At 42.8% G+C, this 23,876-nt stretch overlaps 1 protein-coding gene across 2 annotated transcripts in view; it reads left to right on the forward strand.

The window, feature by feature from the left end:
- Mpp7 (MAGUK p55 scaffold protein 7) overlaps window positions 1-22,895 on the forward strand; it is a 203,597-nt gene extending 180,702 nt beyond the window's left edge. Inside the window, exons 13-17 of one of the 2 annotated variants that reach the window (XM_051151157.1) lie at window positions 8,349-8,429; window positions 16,961-17,054; window positions 18,070-18,178; window positions 20,137-20,280; window positions 22,303-22,895. In XM_051151157.1, the coding sequence (XP_051007114.1) occupies window positions 8,349-8,429; window positions 16,961-17,054; window positions 18,070-18,178; window positions 20,137-20,280; window positions 22,303-22,482 (608 nt within the window). In that variant the 3' untranslated portion in view covers window positions 22,483-22,895. The remainder of the gene's footprint in view (window positions 1-8,348; window positions 8,430-16,960; window positions 17,055-18,069; window positions 18,179-20,136; window positions 20,281-22,302) is intronic. The other variant, XM_051151158.1, reaches the window with a different exon arrangement.
- The last annotated feature ends 981 nt before the right edge of the window (window positions 22,896-23,876 follow it).

Here is a 23,876-nt window from a genome sequence, read left to right on the forward strand (position 1 = left end):
GCTTGAGATAGTTCACTAATAGAGATAAAGGTTCCCTTGGGTCACAGCCGTAAGCACCAGGATAGTGCCATGAGTGGAGAACCTCACCTGCCTCCAGGTAACATGATATCCTAGCACAAGCGCCCCTAAGCATTGGGTAAAATGACCTTCTGCTGTGTGCTGCATCTGAAATAGAAGTCAATCTCAAGTGCCACTGGGCCTGGCGGCAGGAGCATTTGGTAGGGCAGAAGTGCTCATCTTGCCAACAGTGAGCAAAAAAGAGAAGAAGGGAGCCCCTGGGAGCTCACCCAATAGTCTGCCTGTCCACAGATGTTTCCTCATCCTCAGTTTCCCCATCTGAGAAGCTTTGCTAGAAGAGCGAAGACTTAGACTTGCTCCTAACACGTACTAAGGTCTAAGTAAAAAGCCATCCTTATATATTATCTGAAAATATCTTCAAAAGAAATATGAGGTGTTGCAGTCTTAGATGCCTGCTGATTTCGAGCCTCAGCGTTGGAATAATGTTAAGTTAGATTACTTGGCAGCCGACCCTCAGAAAGAAGCACTTGGGTAATAGGTGTATGGCTTGGGCATTCTGCTTTGTTCTCAGTTAACTGTTGCCTTTATGATTGCATGCCGAAGACATGTTTCCTTGACTTCTCTGACGTGTGTGGGAGGATGGGAGCACAGCACTGTAGCTTTTTTAACCCACATTGTCAGAGCCATGGGAGTAATGACCTCAGCCTACAGAGTCTTAGGTAAATGTCACTGGGAGACATACAGAATATTTTCTCTCAATAGTGTTATGATATGGTTTTCTTAGACGCAGTGTTCAAGAAATCAGAATAAACCTTAAATTGTTGCCATTCAAAAATATGACATCTGAGAGCTGTGCGACTTGACCAGAAACACTAGATTTTTCCCTTCTTTGGGCAAACATATTGTTCCTGGGCCTTATTTTAGCCACTGATACCTCAGTGATCTTTCTGTTAAATTCCCTTCTGTGTTTAAGAATATTTCATAAAAAGTGATAGACCCAAATGCTGCGGCATTAGCACATTGTCCTACACAACGTGTCATATTTCATCTTTAGTAAAACCTGACTTTTTCTAAAGTAAAGCAATGAAGTCAAGCGATGCATGTAGGCTCACGGTGAGGAGCAGAAGCAAGCTGTGGCGCTAAAAGCCACGAAGGCCCTTCTTGTGGACTCAGCCACAACAAGGGCAAAATTCATCTTGTGGATAGTCAGACACTCTGCGACTTGTTCTGTCTGGTTGCTCTGCACAGGGAGGAAAAGAACAATAAATCTCTGTATCGTTCACGTTTATACTGCGAGCAGGAAGTGCGATTTGGTCCCTCTTTGGGCTGAATTATACACATTGCCCGAAGCCTGCTCTGCCAAGATGCTTTGGATAAATGGACAATTGTAAGAATGTCGTCATTTCCCCACAGAATGATGGCAGTGGCACAGCTGCATAAAGCTGAGTAGAAAGTGCGCCGTTCAGAGCTGGCTGGGATCATTAGAGTCCCTGCTGCTTTTGTTGAACTGTGCCTGAAACCTTGTGGCGTCTGTTCTGGAGGAGTCTATATGGCTACTCTAAAACTGAAAGTCACAATCAAATTTATGAGTGTGTGGTGGGCTTAAAATTATAATCCTGAGTAAGGAGACAAAGATGATCTTTATTGGAATCACAGTTGGCTTTTTATGCCTATAGTCTATCTGAACTATTTATACGTGGGACTCCTTTCTGGCATGAGGCACAGTTCTTTTCATTGAACTGGATTTTAGTGAGCAGGCGCTGCTCTGACCATCAGCTCTCTAGGTTACAACAGGACCGTTTATCCTCCAGCCCCATCTATATTGCCGTGGGAGGAGATGAACCAAAAATCTACTCAAAGCGGCAAGTGCTGACAGATATGGTCACTGTAGAGCTACTAGAGGTGACATGTGCCACTGGTTCAGGGAATTGTGAATTTGGGGCTAGAACAGAATGGATTTTGAATAAGATCTCATTATTCCAGTGAAAGGCCACCTTCTGAAGGGCTGGGGAGGAAGTCACCGTTACCATTGTCCTTTGCTTTGTTAAGGAAGGTGACTGTGGTTAGATCTTAACCTTCCGTTGTTTTCTCAGCATAGCTGGGGTGGAGAAGGACGAAACCATAAGTGGGTCCACAGACCTGCTTTAGAGTGGTGTGCTTTCAGCAAACTTTTTCTTCTCTTTTTCTTCTCCTCTGTTTTCATTTAGTGCTTCGGCATTTGCTTTATGAGTTGATGCCTCATTAAGAGCATTGCTTCTCCCATTGTGGAAGTGACAGAAGAAATGAGCTCTGGTTTGATTTGCCGTGAATACAGCTCTACTTTGGAGAGTTTGATTTGTCGCTCTTGAACACAAAACTCGAGCCACCCACTAATATGACCATCCCATGGTCACGGATCAAATGTAATAGCATGGCTGTTTATATTTTATGCCTAGAGCCGTAAAAGAGCATTGCCACAATACGATAAGTAGACGTTTTATAGCATGTGTCTGACGTCAGAGATACCTAGGGGGTTGGTTGGGTTTATCTTGCAGTAAATCAAATGAATGAGTGTGGGTTTGGTTGTTTTGTTTTGTTTTGTTGTTTTAAGGAAACAATGCAGTTTGGGTTCCTACGGTAGACTCCAGTAATTCTGGTATTTTTTTCCTGGATAGTAAAGAGTAACAAGTCTGGCCAAGTCCAAAAAAAAAAAAAAAAAAAAAAAAATGTCTGTAGGGAAATGCAGGATTTTTGTGTGGCGCAGTGTAAGTACACTGGGGTTGAGACATAACGGAGGCCGCATCCATGCCAGTAACTCTGTGTGTAATCGACCATCTTTGGCTTGGGCCAAGACGTACAAAGAGCAGGAGAAAACATAAATAGTACTTGGTCAGAGCCACACATGTCCTTCCAATATTCCACTTAATATTGGCTATAAATCCAAATGTTAGAAAGAAGTGTGTATAAACAAGGAGGATTTTATCGTTAATGTGTTAGTGTGGTAGTTACGTGAGTGGTTTGGCCATCTCTCTTGACTTATCTTTCCCTGTATAGTGACTTTTCTATTAGATTGTTAGCATGATAAGTCGTTCATCTACAAGGCACTACCTTGATTTAAATTACTAAATTGAATGCGATACTGACCAGCCCTAAAAAACACTATACACAGTGGCTGCAGGTTGCTCAGTGGATAAAGCACTTGCTAAGCTTGAGGACTGAAGCTCAGATCCCCAGCACCCAATACACACACACACACACACACACACACACACACACACACACACACTTGCAAAACACACATACAAAAAGGAAACATTATACTAATATTCTATGGCAGAAGTCAAAATCATCTTGTGTTCACCCTTAGACTCTAAAACATATATATGTATGTATGTGTGTCTATACCACATTTCACTAATTTGAATTAAAAAAACTTATTTTCACCATAAAACACATCACCATTATTCTGAAATAGCACTGCCACATGGGACATGAGGTTTCAGCATAAACCTCAACCCATTTTATCATTATCAAGAACCATTGAAAACCATAAAGTCGTCTACTTTCCTACAAATTAGCACATTTCACCATATATGGTAAAAAGTTGACGTACTGCAGGGCACGGCAAGTCCTCTTGGCAGATAAACAGGTATGAGTTAGCCTGTTCAGATCCCTGTGTTATCTGCACATAGATCATGTGTTCAAAATACACACTCTAACTGGAGCCGGCTACAACTGATGTGATTGTACCTGCTCGTAGAGGGTTACAGAGCACAGATGTGACTGTGAGTTTTTTAAAAAATCTAATTAATTTATTCAGATTGCAACTCAATTGTTACCCCATCACTTGTATTCTCCCCTTCCTCCCTCCCTCCCTCTTTTACCCTATTCCACTCCCCTAGGTCTGTGACCCAAGGGGACCTCATCCCCCACTATATGGTCATAGGCTATCAAGTCTCAGTAGCCTGCTTATTCTTTCTTTGAGTGCCATCAGGCCTCCTACCAAGGGGAGGTGGTCAAATATGGGGCACCAGAGTTCATGTCAGAGTCAGTCCCCACTCTCCACATAACTGTGGAGAATGTCCTGTCCATTGACTAGATCAGAGTAAGGGTTTGATGTTTACTGCTTGTATTGTCCTTGGTTAGTGTGATAGTTTGAGCAGACCCCCCTGAGCCTAGATCTAATCTACTCATCACGATGTTCTTCTTGTAGGTTTCTAGGACCCTCTGAATCCTTGTATTTCCCCATATCCTATATTTCTCTTATCTAGAGTCCCAGTAGGATGTCCTCACATCTATCCCAATCTCCTGGTAAGTAAAGACTTTCATGGGACATGCCTTTTGGGCTAGTGCCCAATTATAAGTGAGTATATACCATGTGAGTCTTTCTGCTTCTGGGTTAACTCACTCATTATGATCATTTCTAGTTCTATCTATTTGTCCACAAATTTTGGGATTTCCTTGTTTTTAATAGCTGAGTAGTATTCTATAGTGTAAATGTACCACAGTTTTTTTTATCCATTCTTTTACTGAGGGACATTTAGGCTGTTTCCATGTTCTGGCTATTATGAATAAGGCTGCTATGAACATGGTTGAGCATATGTCCTTGTTGTGTGGTGGAGCATTTTCTGGGTATATTCCAAGGAGTGGAATAGCTGGGTCTTGAGGAAGCCCTATTCCCAGTTTTCTGAGAAAGCACCAGATAGATTTCCGAAGAGGTTGTACTAGTTTGCATTCCCACCAGCAATGAAGGAGTGTTCCTCTCTCCCCACATCCTCGCCAACATGTGCTATCACTTGAATTTTTGATCTTAGCCATTCTGATGGGTATAAGATGTGACCTCATGAGGCTGAGAAGCTTCTGTAAGGCAAGAGACACTGTCAACAGAACAAAGTGACTATGAGTGTTTCCTTGGGGGAGCTGCCGTGTGTGAGCAGTTTTGTCATCAGGATGATTTGAAAGTCTGTCCTTTGCAGATCACAGTCTAGATGAATCTAAATCTGAGGAAATTCTGACAAAATCCTTTCCTCTGGTCATGCCTGGGGTGAGTGGGTGTGACTTCACGGCTGGTGGCTAGAGTTGGTTTGTGAGGGTGACATCCTTAGTTGTCAGATGGGACTGAATGGGACTGTGATCAGATTTTAAGGGTGCCCTCCTGGCCCTGGCGTAGCTTTCCATACTAAGTCAGACACATGCAGTTTTTTCTACTGGGTTAAGATAAATCATTACTTTTGGAAGCTGGATGGGGGGTGGTGTTTGTTCTTTGTTTGCTCATAATTTGTGTAGAGTATGAAATAAGGGAGGTCTGTTTCTCCTCAAAGAGTATTTTCTTCTAGGAAAAGTTTCAGATCTGAGAGCTATGAAAAAAAATTTTTCCCACCACTTTCTTTTTCATGGAGCAGGCTTTATGTGTGCTTTAGTATTTGGGGGACATAACTGACTGGGTTCACTTCATCTATACATGAAAGGTACACATAATAGTATTCCATTAAAACACTTTTCCTTTTTTCCTTTCAAGAGTATATTTGTCTTATTTTTGAGCATTAAGGTGGATGGGATACATAGCTTTCACGTGGATCCAGAGACACCATCAGTATGTGCTGTTTGGCATTCTTCATGGGATCTCTCTTCCTAGTGTCGGATTTTACCTCTGACCATGTGCTCAGGGGTCTCAGCCTGTCTTCCTTAGTGCATTGTGCCTTTTGTCAAGATACAGAGAACCAGAGTCCCTTCCTGAAGCTCCCTGCACCTAACACACTGTGTCCCTCTCTTACTGGATCGCCTGACCACCATCCGGCGGACCTAGGTGCTGTTTAACCGCAGCTTCCGAGCCTGTGGTTTGCTCACGTTTTACCCCACGGCAGCATAAAATTTAAATAAATGCCCTAGGCACTCAGGATATGGTGCACTGGTAGCACACCTGCCTAGCACGTGTGAGAGAGACCCTAGGCTGCAGCTCCAGTAACACGGAACAAACACAGGAGTGCCTGTAATTTGCCAGCTGTGGAAATAGTAGATGTGTGTGGGGAAGGAGGTGTCTTTGTATTCATGGACCTCACAGCCAGTCAGAGGATCAAGGCAAGTAAGCAGGCATGTGTAATTAGTGTGGAAAGCCCTTTGAAGTGGGAAAGTGTAGGAAACCCAGGAACTTGGTACATAACCCAAAGTTAAAAGCCAGCCTTCTGTGGCATTGGATCGACTTCCATCGCTCAGGTTAAGGTTCTTATGCTGCCCTTAAGATCAAGCCCACTCATTTGTATTATTTCACTTTGATACACTTGACCTGTTGTCCTCTTGTCAGTTAAGGTTGCCCCTCTCTTTCCCTTTGTGTTAGTCACCTCAGTCACTATAGCAAAATACCTGAGCACAGCTTAAAATGAGTCCAATCTATATGGGCTCACTGTTTGAAAGTTTTCAGCCAAGGGCAGCTCACTCCATTGCTTGGAGGCTCCTGGCAATGCAGAAGCACTAGAGAGGAAAGGCACCGGGGGTGGGGGGGGGGGTGGACGAGATGCTGCGCGTTTCATGGGGACCAGGATACAGAATGAAACTGAGAAAGGCTCCAAGGTCAAGGTATGCCTTCCAACCCGGGCGCCACCATTCAGCCATCGATTAAGTCAGAGCCCCCATGGTCTAGTCACATCAGCTGCCATCTATGCTTTTAGCATAATTTTAAGGAGGTCACAGTAGCAGATCCATGACACTTTGTGTTCAGGTAAACCTGGTCATGGTTTCTGCCCAAATGCTGGTGTCTACTCACCTGTACCATTGGGCCTATTTTTCTGTCCTTGCTTCTACACTGAGGCTCTCCAGCTCCTTTTTTTTTTTTTTAAGATTTATTTATTATGTATACAGTGCACATTAGGTCACATTATAGATGGTTGTGAACCACCATGTGGTTGCTGGGAATTGAATTCAGAACCTCTGGAAGAGCAGTCAGTGCTCTTAACCGCTGAGCCATCTCTCCAGCCCCATGCTCTCCAGCTCTTACATATGAACTACTAAGTGGATGCAGACATCTGACTTTGTTGCATGCTTTCCTTCTGGTCATGCCAAGTGTGTAAATACAAGCTGTGTTGTTAGAAATTACACTCCCTCCTTTCTTTGCTACGCTTTTCCTAGGAAAGCATGTTAACTTGGAGAGGGCGACTCTGTGTTCTAGGAAGTTATACTAACTGTGAAAGTTGCTTGAGCATATCACTGAGTTCCCATGGAGTCCTGGAGAACAAAGGGGAGCTGACATAGAAACAGGCTCCTGACAGCCATGTAGGAAGGTAAAAAGCAGTAGTGGGACAGTGCCGGTGGGGAAGGAAGGTCTGGTCCCAGTCCTGCCCCTTTGCCTTTCCACACCTGGCCCGGGCTCGGCTGTGTGCCTGCAAGTGCCTCAGTATCCCTCTCCTGGGATTCTTGTGGCCCACAGAGGAGAAAGAGGTGGGGGGGATGCTCAGTCATGCCATGCTGTACTGAGCTCTCTTCCCTTCTCCCAACAAAGGGAGTGTCGCCATGCAGCTTGAGAGCACACCTGACCTTGCTGGGGCTGGGAGTGTGTCACCTTCTTCAGTGTCACAGAAGGAAAAGTTTGCATAGGATCGAATGGGGACCCAACTCAGGGCTGGCTGGCTTTGGGGCCTGTGCTCTCTCTACTGTCTCTATAAAGTTCATCCATAGACTCCAACCACAAGTTGTGTGATGTTTAAGATGAGGAAGGGACTGCGGTTGTGATGCTGAAACCCTCGTGACTTGATTTCAGGCTGGTGTTGGCAACCACTCTGGGATGGTTTTGTTTAGCCCCCGTGTCTTCAGTAACTCATCCTGTTCTTTCAGTGCAGTGTATGTCTTTAAATGCAGTGCTTATCTGCCATCTTTCGTTGTCACAGCACATACCATTGGCCTTGCTCATGACATATTCTGTGAGTATGTATTTATTTGATTGATACAAATGTGTAAAGCCTGTGGCAGCGTTCAGATGCTTAGGACTGCTTGAAATTATGCGGACTAGGAGGTCATGTCAGCTCTGTGTGGCTTTGCACATTTGAAGTGCATAATTGGATTTGTATCCAAAATGAATTAACGACCAACAATTTTCTTTTACTGAAACCTAAAAAAAATATATTTAAGAATGAGGTGATCACTGAGGACTGCAGTACAATTTTAGGTGATTGCATATGAGTTGCTTGGTAACATATCCGTCTATTATTGAGTATGTTTACTTTAAGTTCTCTGGAAAAGGGTGCCTTTTTTTTTTTTTTAAAGGAGCTCTAGGAAGCCCATCCTTTTCTTATAGAGAGCTTAGCTTGCTTGGAACGGAGGGTTAGACTCTTGTTCTCAGTGTCTGCTGCCTTGTTTTTCAGGTCCTGTCGGGGTCGGGCTGAACGAGCTGAAGAGGAAGCTGCTGATCAGCGACACGCAGCACTACGGTGTGACTGTGCCCCGTGAGTCCTTACTGCTCGAGGACACATGTGACGGTTGCCAGCCGCTTAGGGCGCTTGCGTGGTGCTGACCACTGCTCTCAACGTTTCTCCGCTAGGTCACCCTCAGCGTTGCAGGGAACACAGTGCTATCACACTGTGGTACCAGAGAGGGATCTGAGTGGTCCGAGGACCCACCCTACACTGAACAGATTATTAGCGGGTTATTTCTTTACCTACTTGAGACTTTTACGGTGGCTTTTAATACATGGATGACACCAACCTGTAGTTATAAATTATCTTCTAAATAAAAGCCTTACTGTTCTGTTCCCCCAAATAAGTGCTAGTGTTCTCTAGAAGCTTTTTTAAAAAGCAGTTTTATGATTAGAAAGACCAAACCACAGAAAGCTGGGGGAGACCTCTCATAGCACCAATGTTTCTTAATTATCTTTTATATGTAGTAATTGGCAGGTAGCATTTCAAATGAGCTTTCCATAGCTTAATAGACCAAACATGGTAGGCTTCTTTAGGGTACACAGAATTAGATCTATTTTTATAAAAATGGTTTTCATATGCATTTTTACAAATGAAATACGATACTTGAAACATTTTGATCTCCAGAATAAATGCCATTTGACTACTTAATATGTTGATGTTAGAAGGGCTGTCTGAAAGGCCAAATTGAAATGTTGGCTGTTTCAAGTGGTTTTAGGGCTGCGTTTAAGAAAAATCATTTGTATATTGCCTGTAGCAATGTTCTCTCATTTTGGAAGCGTTCAGCAGTGTTTTAAGTTACACTGCTCTGCTACCTCCAGTTACTCTTGTTACTACATTTTTCCAAATTACTGTTTGTAATCACTTTTAGCTATAAGTGAGGGGACTTCTGGCTTTCAGCAACTAAGATGAAAGTAAAGGAACATGTGGAGTGGTGCAGGGGTTTTTCCCTTCATTTTTTTTTCTTTCAATTCTCTTCTCTTACAGATGTTGAATTCTACTGTACAGATAATTAGAAAATTTTACCAAACAGTTGCTAACCTTATCAGGTGCATGATTGTCAGAGAAATCTAGAAGGTTCAAAACAGGTTGCAAGGGGGAAAGTAGCTTTATCATTTTCCTCATCTGTCCTGATTTATATAAACTCTACAAAGCAGCATAGAACAGGGTGTATTTTCTCCAGTTCACAGAGGAGGACCTGGGTACAGGTGCCTCACTGGGAGGAGGACCTGGGTAAAGAGGATGCTTCACTGGGAGGAGGACCTGGGTAGATGGGATGCTTCACTAGGAGGAGGACCTGGGTAGATGGGATGCTTCACTGGGAGGAGGACCTGAGTAAAGGGGATGCTTCACTGGGAGGAGGACCTGGGTAGATGGGATGCTTCACTGGGAGGAGGACCTGGGTAGATGGGATGCTTCACTGGGAGGAGGACCTGGGTAGAGAGGATGCTTCACTGGGAGGAGGACCTGGGTAGATGGGATGCTTCACTGGGAGGAGGACCTGGGTAGATGGGATGCTTCACTGGGAGGAGGACCTGGGTAGAGAGGATGCTTCACTGGGAGGAGGACCTGGGTAGATGGGATGCTTCACTGGGAGGAGGACCTGGGTAGATGGGATGCTTCACTGGGAGGAGGACCGGGGTACAAAAGATGATTCAGTTGGACTTGGAAGCAGGCTCTATGACATCATTTCTCGAGGTAGTTTAGTTTTGTTCAGAGTGAACATGGTACCTGCTAGTACCAACCTCAGGGACCAAAGGAATTGATTCCATCCTGGTAGCAAACGCATGGCAATGGTCATGTGTGGCTGAGCCTGTGCACTTGATAGAGAATCCGGAAGCAGAGAGCTGGAACTGGAAGCCAGCCTATACTTCCAAAGACCTGCCCCTGCTAATCTATTTCCACTAGTCAGGCCTCACCTCCTGAAGGCTGCAACCCTCAAAGATGGTCCTGCCAGACATGGAACAGCAGAATACGCGCTGATTAGGATACCTAATGCTCAAAGCAAGACACTTCTCATCCCCTCCTGTGTAGCTCTGTTCTTTTAAACTGCTGTATCCAAGTGAATGGTGCAGCTTAGTTTCTTTGGAAGAGAAATGCTACCTTTCAGATATAGCCTTCTGTGAGAGTTGAACAAAGCTTTTGGCCCCAGTTTCACCAGATACTAAGATCATATCAAGAAGTCCCACCAAAGAGTCCCTCTTCATGCTTTTAAACATGTTAGTGCCTAAAGACTCCTGTGCAGAGTGTCTCGCAGGTTTGGTGGGATTCCCCCTCGGGTTGTAGGAAAGGGGGCACTGAGTTCTGAGTCTATAGCAAGCCTCCCTAGTGCCTTGTGGTGTCAGGTACGTGCAGCCAGAGCACCACCTTAGTGTTCTAGGTAATTCAAGAGGAATATATTTGAAGATAGATTTCACAGTTTCAGATTGTATTACTTTACAAAATACTTTGGGCAGACCCTGGAATTTTAGAGAAAGCTTTCTGATTTGAATATTGTAGTATTCTGTTTGATACATGCCTCTATGATGTTCTTTTCTGAAACATACATTAAATATCCATTAGAATTGGTGTATTATAAGAGATATGGAGCTATGTAACTTTTGTGCATTGACGGGAGCTCAGATTAACACTTTGGAAAACTACGTACTATAAAACTACACAAATACCAGAGGAGCCACGAATTTATTTTCACACCCAGTGGAAATGTGTGTGAAGTCAACAAAAGACATGTACTCTGATATTCTTAGAAATCGTCTTTATAAGTATCTCAGGCTAAAAGCTACCCAGATGCCACCAGTAATGGGTAGATAGGTAAGCATGACTTGTTTGTGTAGAGGATGCTAGAATGCCAAGGGATAGCAGTCTGCAGCTGCTGGGGCCGCCATGAATTGATTCCATAAAGAGTATACTGAGGAAGAGTGAAACAGATGCTATGAGCACCAGAGCTTCCCAGCCCTGGTGCACATGGTCTCGGGGATTAGATAGATGGCCAGACACTGAATATTCCCGAAAAGACAACCGAGTCAGTGGCTCTTGAGCTCATTGTCTGTCGTTACTACTAAAGACATGGATACATGAATGTAAGCAAAGTGAAAACAAATTTTATTTAAGGAAAATTAAGAGAAAGTGAGAACTAGGTTCTTGTTTTGTTTGTTTGTTTGTTTTATGAGGGAAGTAGGAGGAACTCTAGAGAGCAGGGGGAGACCCCAGAGAGGAACAGCCATCGAGCTGCTGGCCTAGAGCCTTTCACTGGCCTTACAGCAGAAAATGGGCTAGGCTATGGGGATTCCTGTTAAGATTGGCTAGTTCTCTGAGTATGACATGACCCAAGCCGTGTAGCGAGGCCCACTCACCCACCATGCCTATTCCCTTGACCCAACCCACGGAGATGATAACGTGCTGTATTGGGCTGCTTGCCTGATTAGGTGGGCTGGTAGATTAGCTTCTGGCCTTGGCTGTCTCCTGGCCAGTAGCCCCTGCCAGATTACAGCCCACTGGCCTTGCAGGCACCGCTGGCCTCTGACCTTCCTTGCAGGGTCTTCTGCACATCATTTAACTGTGCTTTCTTCTTGTGTTTGCATGGCCAGATTGTAGTTTTAGCATGGGCCATCTTTCTTTACTGTCTATGAGAGCTTGTTGTTGTTGTCTCATATTTAGTTCCTGTCAAGCCTGTCTGCTGTCTGAAAGAAATGGGGGCTGCTTTTAGAAGCTGCTCTTACTTACAGTTTAGTTTGTTATGATTAGCTGCATTAGAAGCAAATGTATGCAGAAGGCCAATGGTGACATGTGTTGTCCTCGGTGGGAGGTCATGAGAATGGAAGCCAGTAGACCTGCTTAGACTGAAGGCCCTGTGTTCCGCCATCTTGTCCTCCTTCATATCAGCTTAGCTTGGCCAGCTCATATCCAGCTGCAAGGCCTCTTATTTACTTTCCTTGGTGTTTCCAGCGTGCATTCTCACCTACACCCCTTTTAAAGCTTACATCTGTTCTCACTGCATCAGAAGGGCGCAGGTCCAAAAGAGACCATCTGTTAAGGCTTCAGCAGCTGTAGTCTGTGCCGTTAGAGAACCTGTGGACACGGGTTAGGAAGGCAACTCAAGTGGAATTCATGGGGCGTGGTGTTCTGCTGCTTGTTAGAGTACTGGCCTTATGGGTGTGCTGATCCATGGGATTTCATTAGTCTTTGCAATACACACACACACACACACACACACACACACACACACACCCCACACACACACACCCCACACAATTTCTACACACATTGATGTAAGACTTGTATGTCAACTGTTTTGTGTTCTAGTCTGGTTTTTTTAAATGTTAAATAGAACTCTTTGTAGTTCAACAAATTGTAATTCCTTGACATCTGACATGCTGGTTTTGAGGCTATATTATAATTGTGCAAATATTATTGGAGAAAACTGAATGACCAGGATCGGGCACCTGTCTGTGCTGTTTTTATAACTACTTTTGAGTGTTTCATATTTCCACTTAAAAGGCAGTGGAAGTACTCATCATGAGAAGTGTGTCCTTTTGCGGTTTTATCATTTGAACTGTTTACCATATAACTAACTAAGCTGGCTACAGTGTCACTAGATAATCTGCAAGGCCACCGTCGAGTATGTGTTCCCTAATATAAGATGTCATTGTGCAGCATGTGGCAGTATTTTAAGGAATACTAAGTCTAGTAAGTGCTGCTATTCTTGGGCTCAAACAGTTGCAGTGCCGGTAACAAAAGGTTCTGTGGTAGGTAGGTATTACATTTGGATCTGTGGATTCCAAATCCTTAGCCTGGCTTTGCGCACCCTTCATCTTCGCCCACATCTCCTCTTTCTGAGGTTTCCCATGCAGGCATGGATCGGTGCTTTCATAGAGCTCAAACTATCCATGTTCTAGAAGACTAAGCTGTCTAAAGGATACCTCACTTGAGATTTTTGCTAGATTATGACAGCCCTTGTCATCATCTCACAGGCACGTGAGGACTCCTACAGCGTTGTCCTTGTTAGACATGAAATTTTCTACAGCAAAAGGCCAGGAGCCATGGCTAACCCTGAGAGCTTCCTGAGTGTCCTGGGTGTCTTACTCACTTAGCCGGTGTACTTCTGAAAGTGTCTAACTTAGCGGAGGTGGTTCTGTATAGGCCACTGATCCTAAAAATGTGTGCTGTATGTGCTTGGTCATGGTGTAAAACTCCTATAGTTGGGCAAGCATAGTCTTTTCTTTTCTTTTCTTTTTTTAAATAAATCTCTTTTTGGTTTATTTGTTATGTATACAGTGCACATCAGACCATATTATAGATGGTTGTGAGCCACCATGTGGTTACTGGGAATTGAACTCAGGTCCTCTGGAAGAGCAGTCGGTGCTCTTATAACTGCTGAGCCATCTCTCCAGCCCCTCATAGTCTTTTCTTTATTGCGAGCAAATGAATGCAGAGAGAAGTCTCAGTTTAGACTTCTGTGTTGTTGGGCTTGATCTATGTATGTATGTATGTATGTATGTATGTATGTATGTATGTATGTATGTATGTATTTATCTTACTTTTGGGTAAAGGAATACCAGCCAATGTAGCCCCATTTCCAAGGCATAAAAAACTACTTATCTAAATATTGTTTCTGCTCTTGAGTATGTATCATGTCGTGCACACCCAACAAAATATTTTCCTACTGTGAAATGTATTGCTAGTTTTCATGAAGGAATAAAATTTATCAGTCCTTAATCCTGCTTTGGAAAGACTATGGCATTCCTTCCTGTGTGCTCTGCCTTCAAGCTCACTAGCTTTTTTTTTTTTTTTAGACCTCTTATACTGCTGGGCCTTCTAGTGGTTTGTTTCCGTCTGTTTTGTTTCTTTTTAGTTATAGCATTTCTACTTACTCAGTCATAGTTTGTGTTTCTATGGCAAATTTTCCGTTTCAATCCAGTTCAGATGTTTTCCTTTCTGAAGTACAGTTACAATAGTTGCTTTAAAGTCTGTGACATTCTCCATTACCCGATCATTTGAGGTCGTCTCTTATCTTTTCCCTTGAGACTTGGTAATGTTTTCTCATTTCTTTTATGTTGTATAGTTTTGGATTATATTTTTATATTGTGAATATATTAGTGCTGTCTCCTGATGTAAATTCTGGAGACCCTAACAACATTTATTCTAGCACATTCTCAGCTATGTTATATTTAGACACTAAGTTTCATTCATTTGTATGTGCTGTGGGTTTAGGATGCCTTGGCTCAAGGATGGATATGAGGCCTGTGTGCATGGCGCACATCTCAGTGTGTGTGTGTGTGTGTGTGTGTGTGTGTGTGTGTGTGTGTGTGTGTGTTTCATCCCATTATTCAGAGCTTAGACCAAGGACTGGGTATTCTAATCAAACTCATAAATTCCACTGGTTTGAATCTGAGCTGTATACACAAGGGCAAAACTTATTCTTAGGCCTGTGTTGGTTCTAAAGATAATTAATGTATTCCTTTCTATGCCTTCTCCACTTTTCCACGTTCTTTACTCATGCCCAACCCCCCACCCCCTTGTTGGTTTTGCTGAGCGTTTTTTTCTTCTGCAATGACAAGATCTTTTTCAACCTGGGTGCACCTGCACAGGGACTCAAGCGCTCCAACTCAAAGGTCTCCAAAAGTTCACTGGGATGGTGGCTCTCAGATTTGCTGCCTCACCCCAGTGAGGACAAGACACAGGCAGATGGGACCAGGGGAAGTGGAAGGCAGCCCTTGCTTAGGAATGAGGAAAGAAATCCCCACAGTCCAAGGGCTTCCAGGGCAGGGGAAACCCAGGAGCTGCTTGCCCCGGGCTTTCCGTAGGTCTGTAGCAGAAACTGAGCAAAGACTGGCACGGTTTCCATGGAGAATGGTTCATTCTTGGAGCATACTGAGTGTAAGCCAGTGGACGGCCCACGTGCTCTCCTGGTCCAGCCAGGTTGGCGATCAGACTTTGTTGCATGCATGCTGCCCGCCCAGCCGAAGCCCCCACCCCATTTTATCTCTGACTTCTGCCTTGTTAGGTGTGGGTATTGACTGTGTGCTCTCCCTAACGGAGTTAGTCATCTGCCACTGTCAGCCTCGCAGCTGTCACACTGCTCCTTGTTCTCAGCGTTCATGTGTCCAGCGCGTGTTTCACCACGGGGAGGCGATAGCCTTAGCAGAGCTACCAAGATGTAGCCTCAGTCTTTCTTAACTATCCAGTACATCCCTCCGTATCTACGGGGGCGATCTGGAAGAGTCTCTTCTCTGGACTAGGGGAAAGCTCATTTAGTAGAAGCCATCCCCCCCTCCCCCCCCCGTTTTGTCACTTGCGTTTAGCTTCATCAGACGCGTGAGGCTGTGAGAGGCCGGCGGTATCTTGTGTACAATCCCCAGGGTTTCACGGGAGTCAGTCAGCCAGCTGGCCTGCCAGCCTTGACCTTGCTTCCTAGAGCCCCTGCCCTCTCTCTTAGCTGCTCAGAGTTTGGCTGCCTTACACCCAGCCACAGTCCCTCTAGTTGCTGTTCCTTGACTTCACTACCTCACTCTTTTAACCCCAGCATTTCTTTTAAGTCCAATGTATCTTCAGCATACCATTTGTATTTGCACGTGCAGTCTCATTACCAGCATGCTACAGCTTCTAAGAGAAACAAATAAAATCAGCCTTCCCCACCCCCCCAAGCAGATTCGCTTCCTTCCATACCCTTCCAGTTTTGTGTATTTGCTTTGTTTTTATTTTTTTCAAGACAGGGTTTCTCTGTGTAGCCTTACTTTATAGATCAGGCTAGCCTCAAACTCACAGAGATCTGCCTGCCTCTGCCTCCAGAGTGCTGTATTTAAAGGTGTTCACCACCATGCCTGGCTTGTTTTATGTATTTTCAAGGTGCTCAGATAACTGACAGGGATCCAGGGGTTTCAATTGTGAGAGCAGGAAGGGTAGGCCGCAGTAGGGTTTGACTGTATAGCCACATTGGAAAGCATTGTGCTTTGTCATTGTTTTTCACTATCCTATATTGTCTGTCCCTTTCATTCACTCAGAAATAAATAGGCAACACTGTGACAAGCTTGCAAGCTGAATCCTAGACTAAGGTGCTGTTGTTAATGACTTGGCAGGAGTGCAAATCACACATTGAGGTATTTGGTTTCATTCAGTTAGGAAAACAGAACACAGAAGGCACCTGCTGTGTGCTCTGTGAGGAAGGCTTTACCATCCACCTTGCCAGCAGTATGCTTACTTCAGCAAGTAAAGGACAGCAAGTGATATGCTAAGCATTTTTTTTTTTTCCAAAAGAAAGATGATTGCCTGGGGAATGTGTTAAACTCTACTTTTATGTTTTTACTTGTATTGAAGATTCTTCAAAGGTATGAATAAAACTCAGACCCATGATGCAATTAGATCTTCAGTCTTAACATTGGAACGACAGTGGAAAAGTCTGAATTTATACTCCACTGTATTTTAGCAGCTAATTTGCTTTCTTTTTTCCTTTTGCGTGTTTTAAAATCTTGTATAAGAAACTGACTTAATGTCCTTAATTTCCTTTTAATACTTTAAGGTAACTGAAATAGGATTTTCTCACCTCGTTTTCTGTCTTGTTACAGACACCACTAGAGCAAGAAGGAGCCAAGAGAGTGATGGTGTGGAATACATTTTTATTTCCAAACATTTGTTTGAGACAGATGTTCAAAATAACAAGTATGTGAACATTTTGCAGAATGTTTCTATTACTGTTGTTGTTCAACTGTTGCCTATTTATCTAGTCTTAGACAGCCTAGAGTTCCCTTCCATTTGAAATGCATTTCACTTATTAGAGTAATATTTGAAGCCTTTAAAAAGTGGTTGTTCTGTTCACAATTACTGATGTTTACTTTTATTTTTTTTTTAAAGTATCAGGAGCTGCTATGTCTTTGTTCAGCTAAACCCATATTTTAGCACAAGAGAAGCTACCCAGTGTGTTTCTGTGACTTTTTTTCCAGTCCAGTAATTGAATCTCAACATGTAACTTGCTTAGGACCTTATTTTAAAAATCAATGGCTAGCTATATGATATGTTTGCCCCCAAATCTTTCTCATACACACCTTCGCCTCCCATAGGCACTTTACAGCAGTGGAATAAAGCACACGCCGAGGTGTCCTCCAGCTAGCTCCTACTCCACGCTCCCTCAGTTTTCCATTGCTGAGGTGTGGCTACTCCAGGGCGTCAGAAGCAGGGCGTGTTTTAACGCAGTATTGTGGGATTTTATTGAAACATCAAAATGCTTTCTTCGAGTTTGGCCCCATGACTGTGTTTTTATAGCACATAATCGCTGCCCTGGTTCCATTAGGCACCTCCCAGCTCCTGTGGCTCCAGTGCCCAGCTCTGTTACTCTGTAGTGTGCAGTGAAATTCCAGTAGTTTCTATTGTTTGGCTCACTCGCTGTTTTATTGCATTGCATTAGTTCTGAAAGGGGTGATGGAAAACATTAGCACTCTACTGAACTAAAGTACTTTTTTGGGCTTAAGTGTAATACAAGCAAGTGTTAGTGATTTGAAAATGTAGAAGATTTTTTTTTAAGTTGACATTTGCTGAAATGCTTGGCTCTGTTTATTTTATTAAATACAGCAAAGAAATGACATGTTCAGCAAAAATATCTTTCGCCTATGAAGTATAACTTGCCTCCTGTTTGTCTCATAGTCAGAAACCATTCAGATGAGTGTCTGATTTTCTACAGGTTCATTGAATATGGCGAATATAAAAACAACTACTATGGAACAAGTATAGACTCGGTTCGCTCTGTCCTAGCGAAGAACAAAGTTTGTCTGTTGGATGTCCAGCCTCATGTGAGTAAACCAAACCTCCCAAGGCATCGCACAATGGGCCTTATATGACGTCTGCTCATTTAAATGTAGGTTGAGACATTTCGGGTGGAGAAAAAAAAAAAAAAGGCGTAATGTTATTAGAAGAGAGGAAGAAACCCGAGGTTGGAGTTTATATCTCTTGTTTGTACTCAGTCAAGTTCGCTGGCTGTTACGTGCTTATTTAGGGTCTTTTAATAATGTATTACATTGCTGCATACGTAACATGTTTTGTGTTATGTCTTATTCTTAGTGTTTATAGGCCGACAATGGGCATTTTAGATCTTGGTTCTGCTTTTCTAACTTTGGTCTTGGACGCAATGTAGACATTTAAACCCCAGCAGAGCTATGATGCACTGTTCTATAATGCCTTGGCTGAGGTGCTGCAGGGGACCTTGTGTATCGCCCAGGGGTCTCTCGTGGGCACTTTGAATGAGCTAAGCAGGCCAATAGGAGAAAACATTCAACTCCTACATCAAGCTACTTGTCATCTGATTGGTACCCAAGCCCAGCATTGCCCTAGTCCTTGGGAGCCACAGATTCTCCTTCTGTGATGGTGGTACTCAGGGATGCTTAGCCTCCCAATTTCAGAAAGACTGCCACACCTCTTAGGGATGGAGAAGCTGGAGTCAGAGAAGCCCTAGCATCAACGTGGAAGCTGTCTCCTGTCCAGGCATCAGGAAGGAGTGCAGCATTCCTGCTTGTTCTGAACTCCCTGCCTGTGTACTGGACCCAGACTCACTGAAGGCATTTTCACCTGCATCTCTGTGCCTTCCCACCCCTGGCATCCCCTCCCCTGTCCTCACTGTCTTCCCCCCCCCCCCACACACACACACACTTGGAGCCCATCTATATAACGTCACAGTGGGACTTAGGGAATATTCAGACTTTGGAGTAGAGAGGCCTCATGAGGAGCAATGTCTCTCAGTTCTGACCCTTTAGTCCATTTTCCTTGATTACAGCTCAGTGTGCAGAAATCAACACTTGAAAACCCAGGTGTGATTGTAGGAGCCAGAGGGGTCAAGGACACCTGGAGAAAATGGCCCGCAGAATCAACTACACAGGGCTCACATGGGCTCAGAGACTGAAGCAGCAATCACGGAGCCTGCATTGGTTGGCACTAGGTCCTCTGCATATATGTTCCTGCTTGAAGTTCTTGTGGGATCCCTAACAATGGGAGTTGGGGTGACTCTGTTGCCTGCTCTTGGGACCCTTTTTATTCTGCTGGGTTGCTTCACCCAGCCACCCAGCTTTGACATGAAGGCTTGTGCATAGTCTTATTGTGATTTGTTATGCCGTGTTTGTCTGATGTTCCTGTGAATCCTGCTCTTTTATGAAGGGAATAGGGGAGGAATTGATCTGAAGGGGAATGGAAGTTGGGGGGTTGGGGAGGGAGACAGGAAGGGATTGGGGGAGGAGAAACTGGTTGGAATATATTTTATGGGAGAAGAATAAGTTAACAAAACAAACTGGTATGTTGGTACATACCTGTAATCCAGCACTCAGGAACCTGAGGCAAGAGCATTAGAATTCCCCGGCAGGCCTTCTCCACACGATGGGGGGTGCAGGTGGGGGACGGGGGTTGGGATGCTGGCAGGCCTCAGGGAGAGCAGAGGCCTCTAGACTATACCTTTAGGCTGCTAACAGAGTGTGAAAGAGCTGGGACAGCTTACAGACAGGAAATCTTTTAGAGCCTTCATCTAGAACCTAGTTTTCTGATGTTGTGAGCCACTGTGTTCCACATTAGAACGTTTAAAGTGGAAGTTGCATTCTCTGGCTGCTTATCCGGGAGATTGTCATTTAATTGTCAAGAATTGTTTGAATAATAACCTGCTTAATTAAAGAATAATTTTAAGACATTTTCTCCTTAGAAAATCAAGAATACATGTGATTATGAAGAAATATGAAAAAAAAAAAAAAACCCCAACTTTTTTCCCTTGCAGACAGTAAAACATTTAAGGACACTGGAGTTCAAACCCTACGTGATATTTATAAAACCTCCATCCATAGAGCGTTTGAGAGAGACAAGGAAAAATGCCAAGATTATTTCAAGCAGAGATGAACAAGGGACTGCAAAGCCCTTCACGGTGGGTGTCAGGATTCCTAGTCATCATGTGAATAGAACCTAAACCCTGTATAATTAGTGTACTTAGGGACACTCTCACAGACCTGATCCAGAGCTCTCAAAAGGAAGATGTGTTTTAGTGTGTGCATTTATTTTGAACAATGGCATTATAAATTTTTTGTGTTTCTGTGATATGACTTGATGTTCATATTAAATGGATCCTTGACTCCTCTGTGGAGCTGGATATGGCACTGCACTCCTGTCATCCTCAGCATCCAAGATGGCAGGGTAGGAGAATTGAGAGTTAGCAGTCATTCTCTTCTGCTTGACAAATTTGAAACCAACATGGTCTACAAAGCAAGACTCTCTCTCAAACCAACAGCTACAATGGTAGTAGCAACCACCAGGTTTGAGGGCTTCCTCGCATACACCAAGCTCTGGGTTTATTTCTAATGCCACCAAACAAAACAAAGAAAAAGAAGCAACAACAACAAAAGTATGGTATTGTACATGCATGTTGCTTTTTTTTCTAAGCCAGTCATTTATATGAGACAACTTAGTTTTTATATTTGATTAACCCCTTTTAAAGCATAAAGTCTCTAAGTCAGTTTCTGTTTGTTATTAGTAGTCTAAACAAAAACTGTAATTATTTGCTTTGTCACCTTTTAGTACAGAAAAAGTAGAGGCACCATTTGGGTCATAGAATCAGGAGGCTAAACTGTTCCCTAGCGATGTTTGTATCTCCTACAGATGTCATTGGATGTTACGGCTTCAGAGGTCCATGGCTGTCCTTGTGTTAATCCACGGAATGAGAGTAAAGACCATTACCCAAACTCTTTGGTTAAATTATTCAAGCTTTTATTTTCTGTCAGAAAGGCGTATCTCCCCACATCAGGGTTTGAGAAAATATCATGGAACATAGGAGAAGACAGCTTTAAAAAAAAAAGTGCAAGAGTAGGAGATTTTCAAGGGTTGGGGGATTTCCAGAGGAATTTTGGTTACATAGAACTTGGCTGAACTTTTTCAAATTACTTGGAGAATATCTTATCAAGGTAGAGGTCAGGATATAGGCTGTGGAACATGTAAAATTCCAGAAAATTGGTCAAGACCTGGTCAAATTTAAGTTTTACAGAAAACAGGAATGAACTTATTTTGACCTCGTAAAAAGATGGCTTCTAATCTTAAGATAGAGTCAGGCTGGTCCATCACTGGCTCCTGGCAAGTCTTTCATTGTTTTTGTTTTCATTCTTCTCAAATTCTACCTTTGAGTAAAAAAGGAACAAATAATATTAAATCCATTTTTTCTTTCATCTGTTTAGCTCCTCTTTAATTTAGTCTGGGTTAATCTGTGAACTGTTGATTTTAGTTACGAAGCATGAGTCATGCTTTTGATTCCTGGTGGTTGCTCTTTGTTCTAAAATGGTGACCTTTGTCCTTGAGGGACAGATGTTGTCACATAGTTGCTTTAAGTTGTTGACTAGCACTAATGTTATCTCTCGGTAAACATAAATTGTAAATCATGGCATATTTTCAGGTTGTGGCTTATACTTCTTAATGTACTATCCTGAGTTTTGTACCTAGCTAAAATAGCTCCTGGAATTTAAAAAAAAAAAAAAAAAAAAAAAAAAAATGTGGCCCTACAGGGTTGAAATACTTCTATTGAACCACAAAAGGGGCATTTGAACTATTGTTCTGTAATGCTTGAGAAAATAGTTTGTGCTATAAATTATTTCTTGTGAGCAAACACAATACTGCCACGAGCCAGAGCATCAGACTCAAGAGCAGCTTTCATATCTACACTAATAGTGATGTGTCCATGTAATGGTGAGATGGTGATGACCCTGAATGGAGTTCAGTTAAAGGTGGCATTAACAGTTAAAACCTCCCAAAAATTTGTGATGGGAAAGGTCATTTTGTTTTTGACTTGGTTTACCATCTGAAAACATCATAGCTTTACGTAAAGTCATTGAAGGGTGTTTCCATTGATGTGAAATAATACAGTAGCCTGATTACTTAATTTGTCCACACTTTTTTTTTTTTATAGGAAGAAGACTTTCAAGAAATGATTAAATCAGCACAGATAATGGAAAATCAATATGGCCATCTATTTGACAAAACCATAATAAATGATGATCTCACTGTGGCATTTAATGAGCTAAAAACAGCATTTGACAAATTAGAGACTGATACCCATTGGGTCCCAGTGAGCTGGCTACATTCGTAACTCAGGGAAGTGTCCTAATTGTCATTTTACAGAGTGCATAGTTTGTCAGCTACCATGTTTTGGGTGTGATTTTTTTTTTTTTTTAATAATCTGTATCACTGTCACAGATGTAAAATCCTCATAAAATTTCAATGCTGGTTTTGTTTATGTCTTTTACACCCTTATCTGCAGCACATGGCTGTACAATCTAAAAGCCAAACTCTGCACAGTGCTGTGTTCTTAGCAAAACTTGAGTTTCCTGGTTGTCTTTAATCCATCTCTGGTGTGCGAGACAGTATGCTTCAGAGTTCATTCCTCACTTGTGCTCAGATGTGCTCACAACCCTTTTCTTTGCACACTTACAGTTGAAAGCATGAAGCTAGCAGCCTTGAGCCCTTCCCCAGACTTAACTGAGCTGGAAATAAGATTGTTCTCTCACCGCTTCTGTGCAAAACATGGTCTCAGTGTGCACATTTTAAAACTGAGTAGGAACGCATTTTTTTTTTTTTTTTTTGAGGAAGTGGCTCACATATTATTGCTTAGGAGGTCCTTGTGAGTGCATATCAGTGATGCTGCAAATATTCTATAAGGGAAAATCTGATTCTTCTCTTTATTTTAAATTTAGAGTCTCACTATGCTGTCTACACTGGCCTCAAACATGACAGCCTTCTGCCTCAGCCTCCCAAGTACAGGTACATGCCACTGCATCCGGCCTGGAAATGGACTTAAATAATATTATAGCTGTAGATAAAAACTTTCCCTCAGGGTTTAGTAAAAATGTCTTAGGGCAAGAAGTGGTCATGCAGCGCCCCAGTTTTAGTCTCTCTCTTCAAAAGACATTTCTGGAGTCAGAAAGTTTTCTTCTCTTGCTTTGGTTTTTTTTTTTTTTTTTTTTTAACAAATTAGAAGAGTGAAATAAGTATTCTGAGACATACAACACACATGTTAGAGTACAGTTAAGGAAGAGGTGATCGTGTTTCTGATTTGTGCAGTCACCACACATTTAAATTGTGCTAAAATGTGTTTTAGAAACCTGATATTGTGTTAGTGCTTTGTCACCAGCGTGATCAACACTGGCAGATTCCAACGCAGCCTGTCCTGAAGGAAAATGCATGTTAGATATTAGATGACGTCCTCCTTTTCCTCTTCAGGTCTCTGGCAAGTGAATAATTTGCCATCCTACAAATATCCACAGTTCAGTAGAAAGCACAATCTGCCAGTCCTGTGAGCAGGACAGTTTAGCTAATAGAGAAAGCATCACATCTGTGATTTTCATACAAAAAATTATTCATAAAAATATTTTTGTTGCTTTGTAAAGAGTTTAAATTTCATGTTTAAAGAAAAATAAAATGTGGGGAAATTTTATATACTTGTGAGATATTTGAAAGGCATATTTTTAAATTATCAGATAAGGC

The sequence above is a fragment of the Acomys russatus genome, chromosome 9 (assembly GCF_903995435.1).
Source record: "Acomys russatus chromosome 9, mAcoRus1.1, whole genome shotgun sequence".
Taxonomy (NCBI): Eukaryota; Metazoa; Chordata; class Mammalia; order Rodentia; family Muridae; genus Acomys; species Acomys russatus.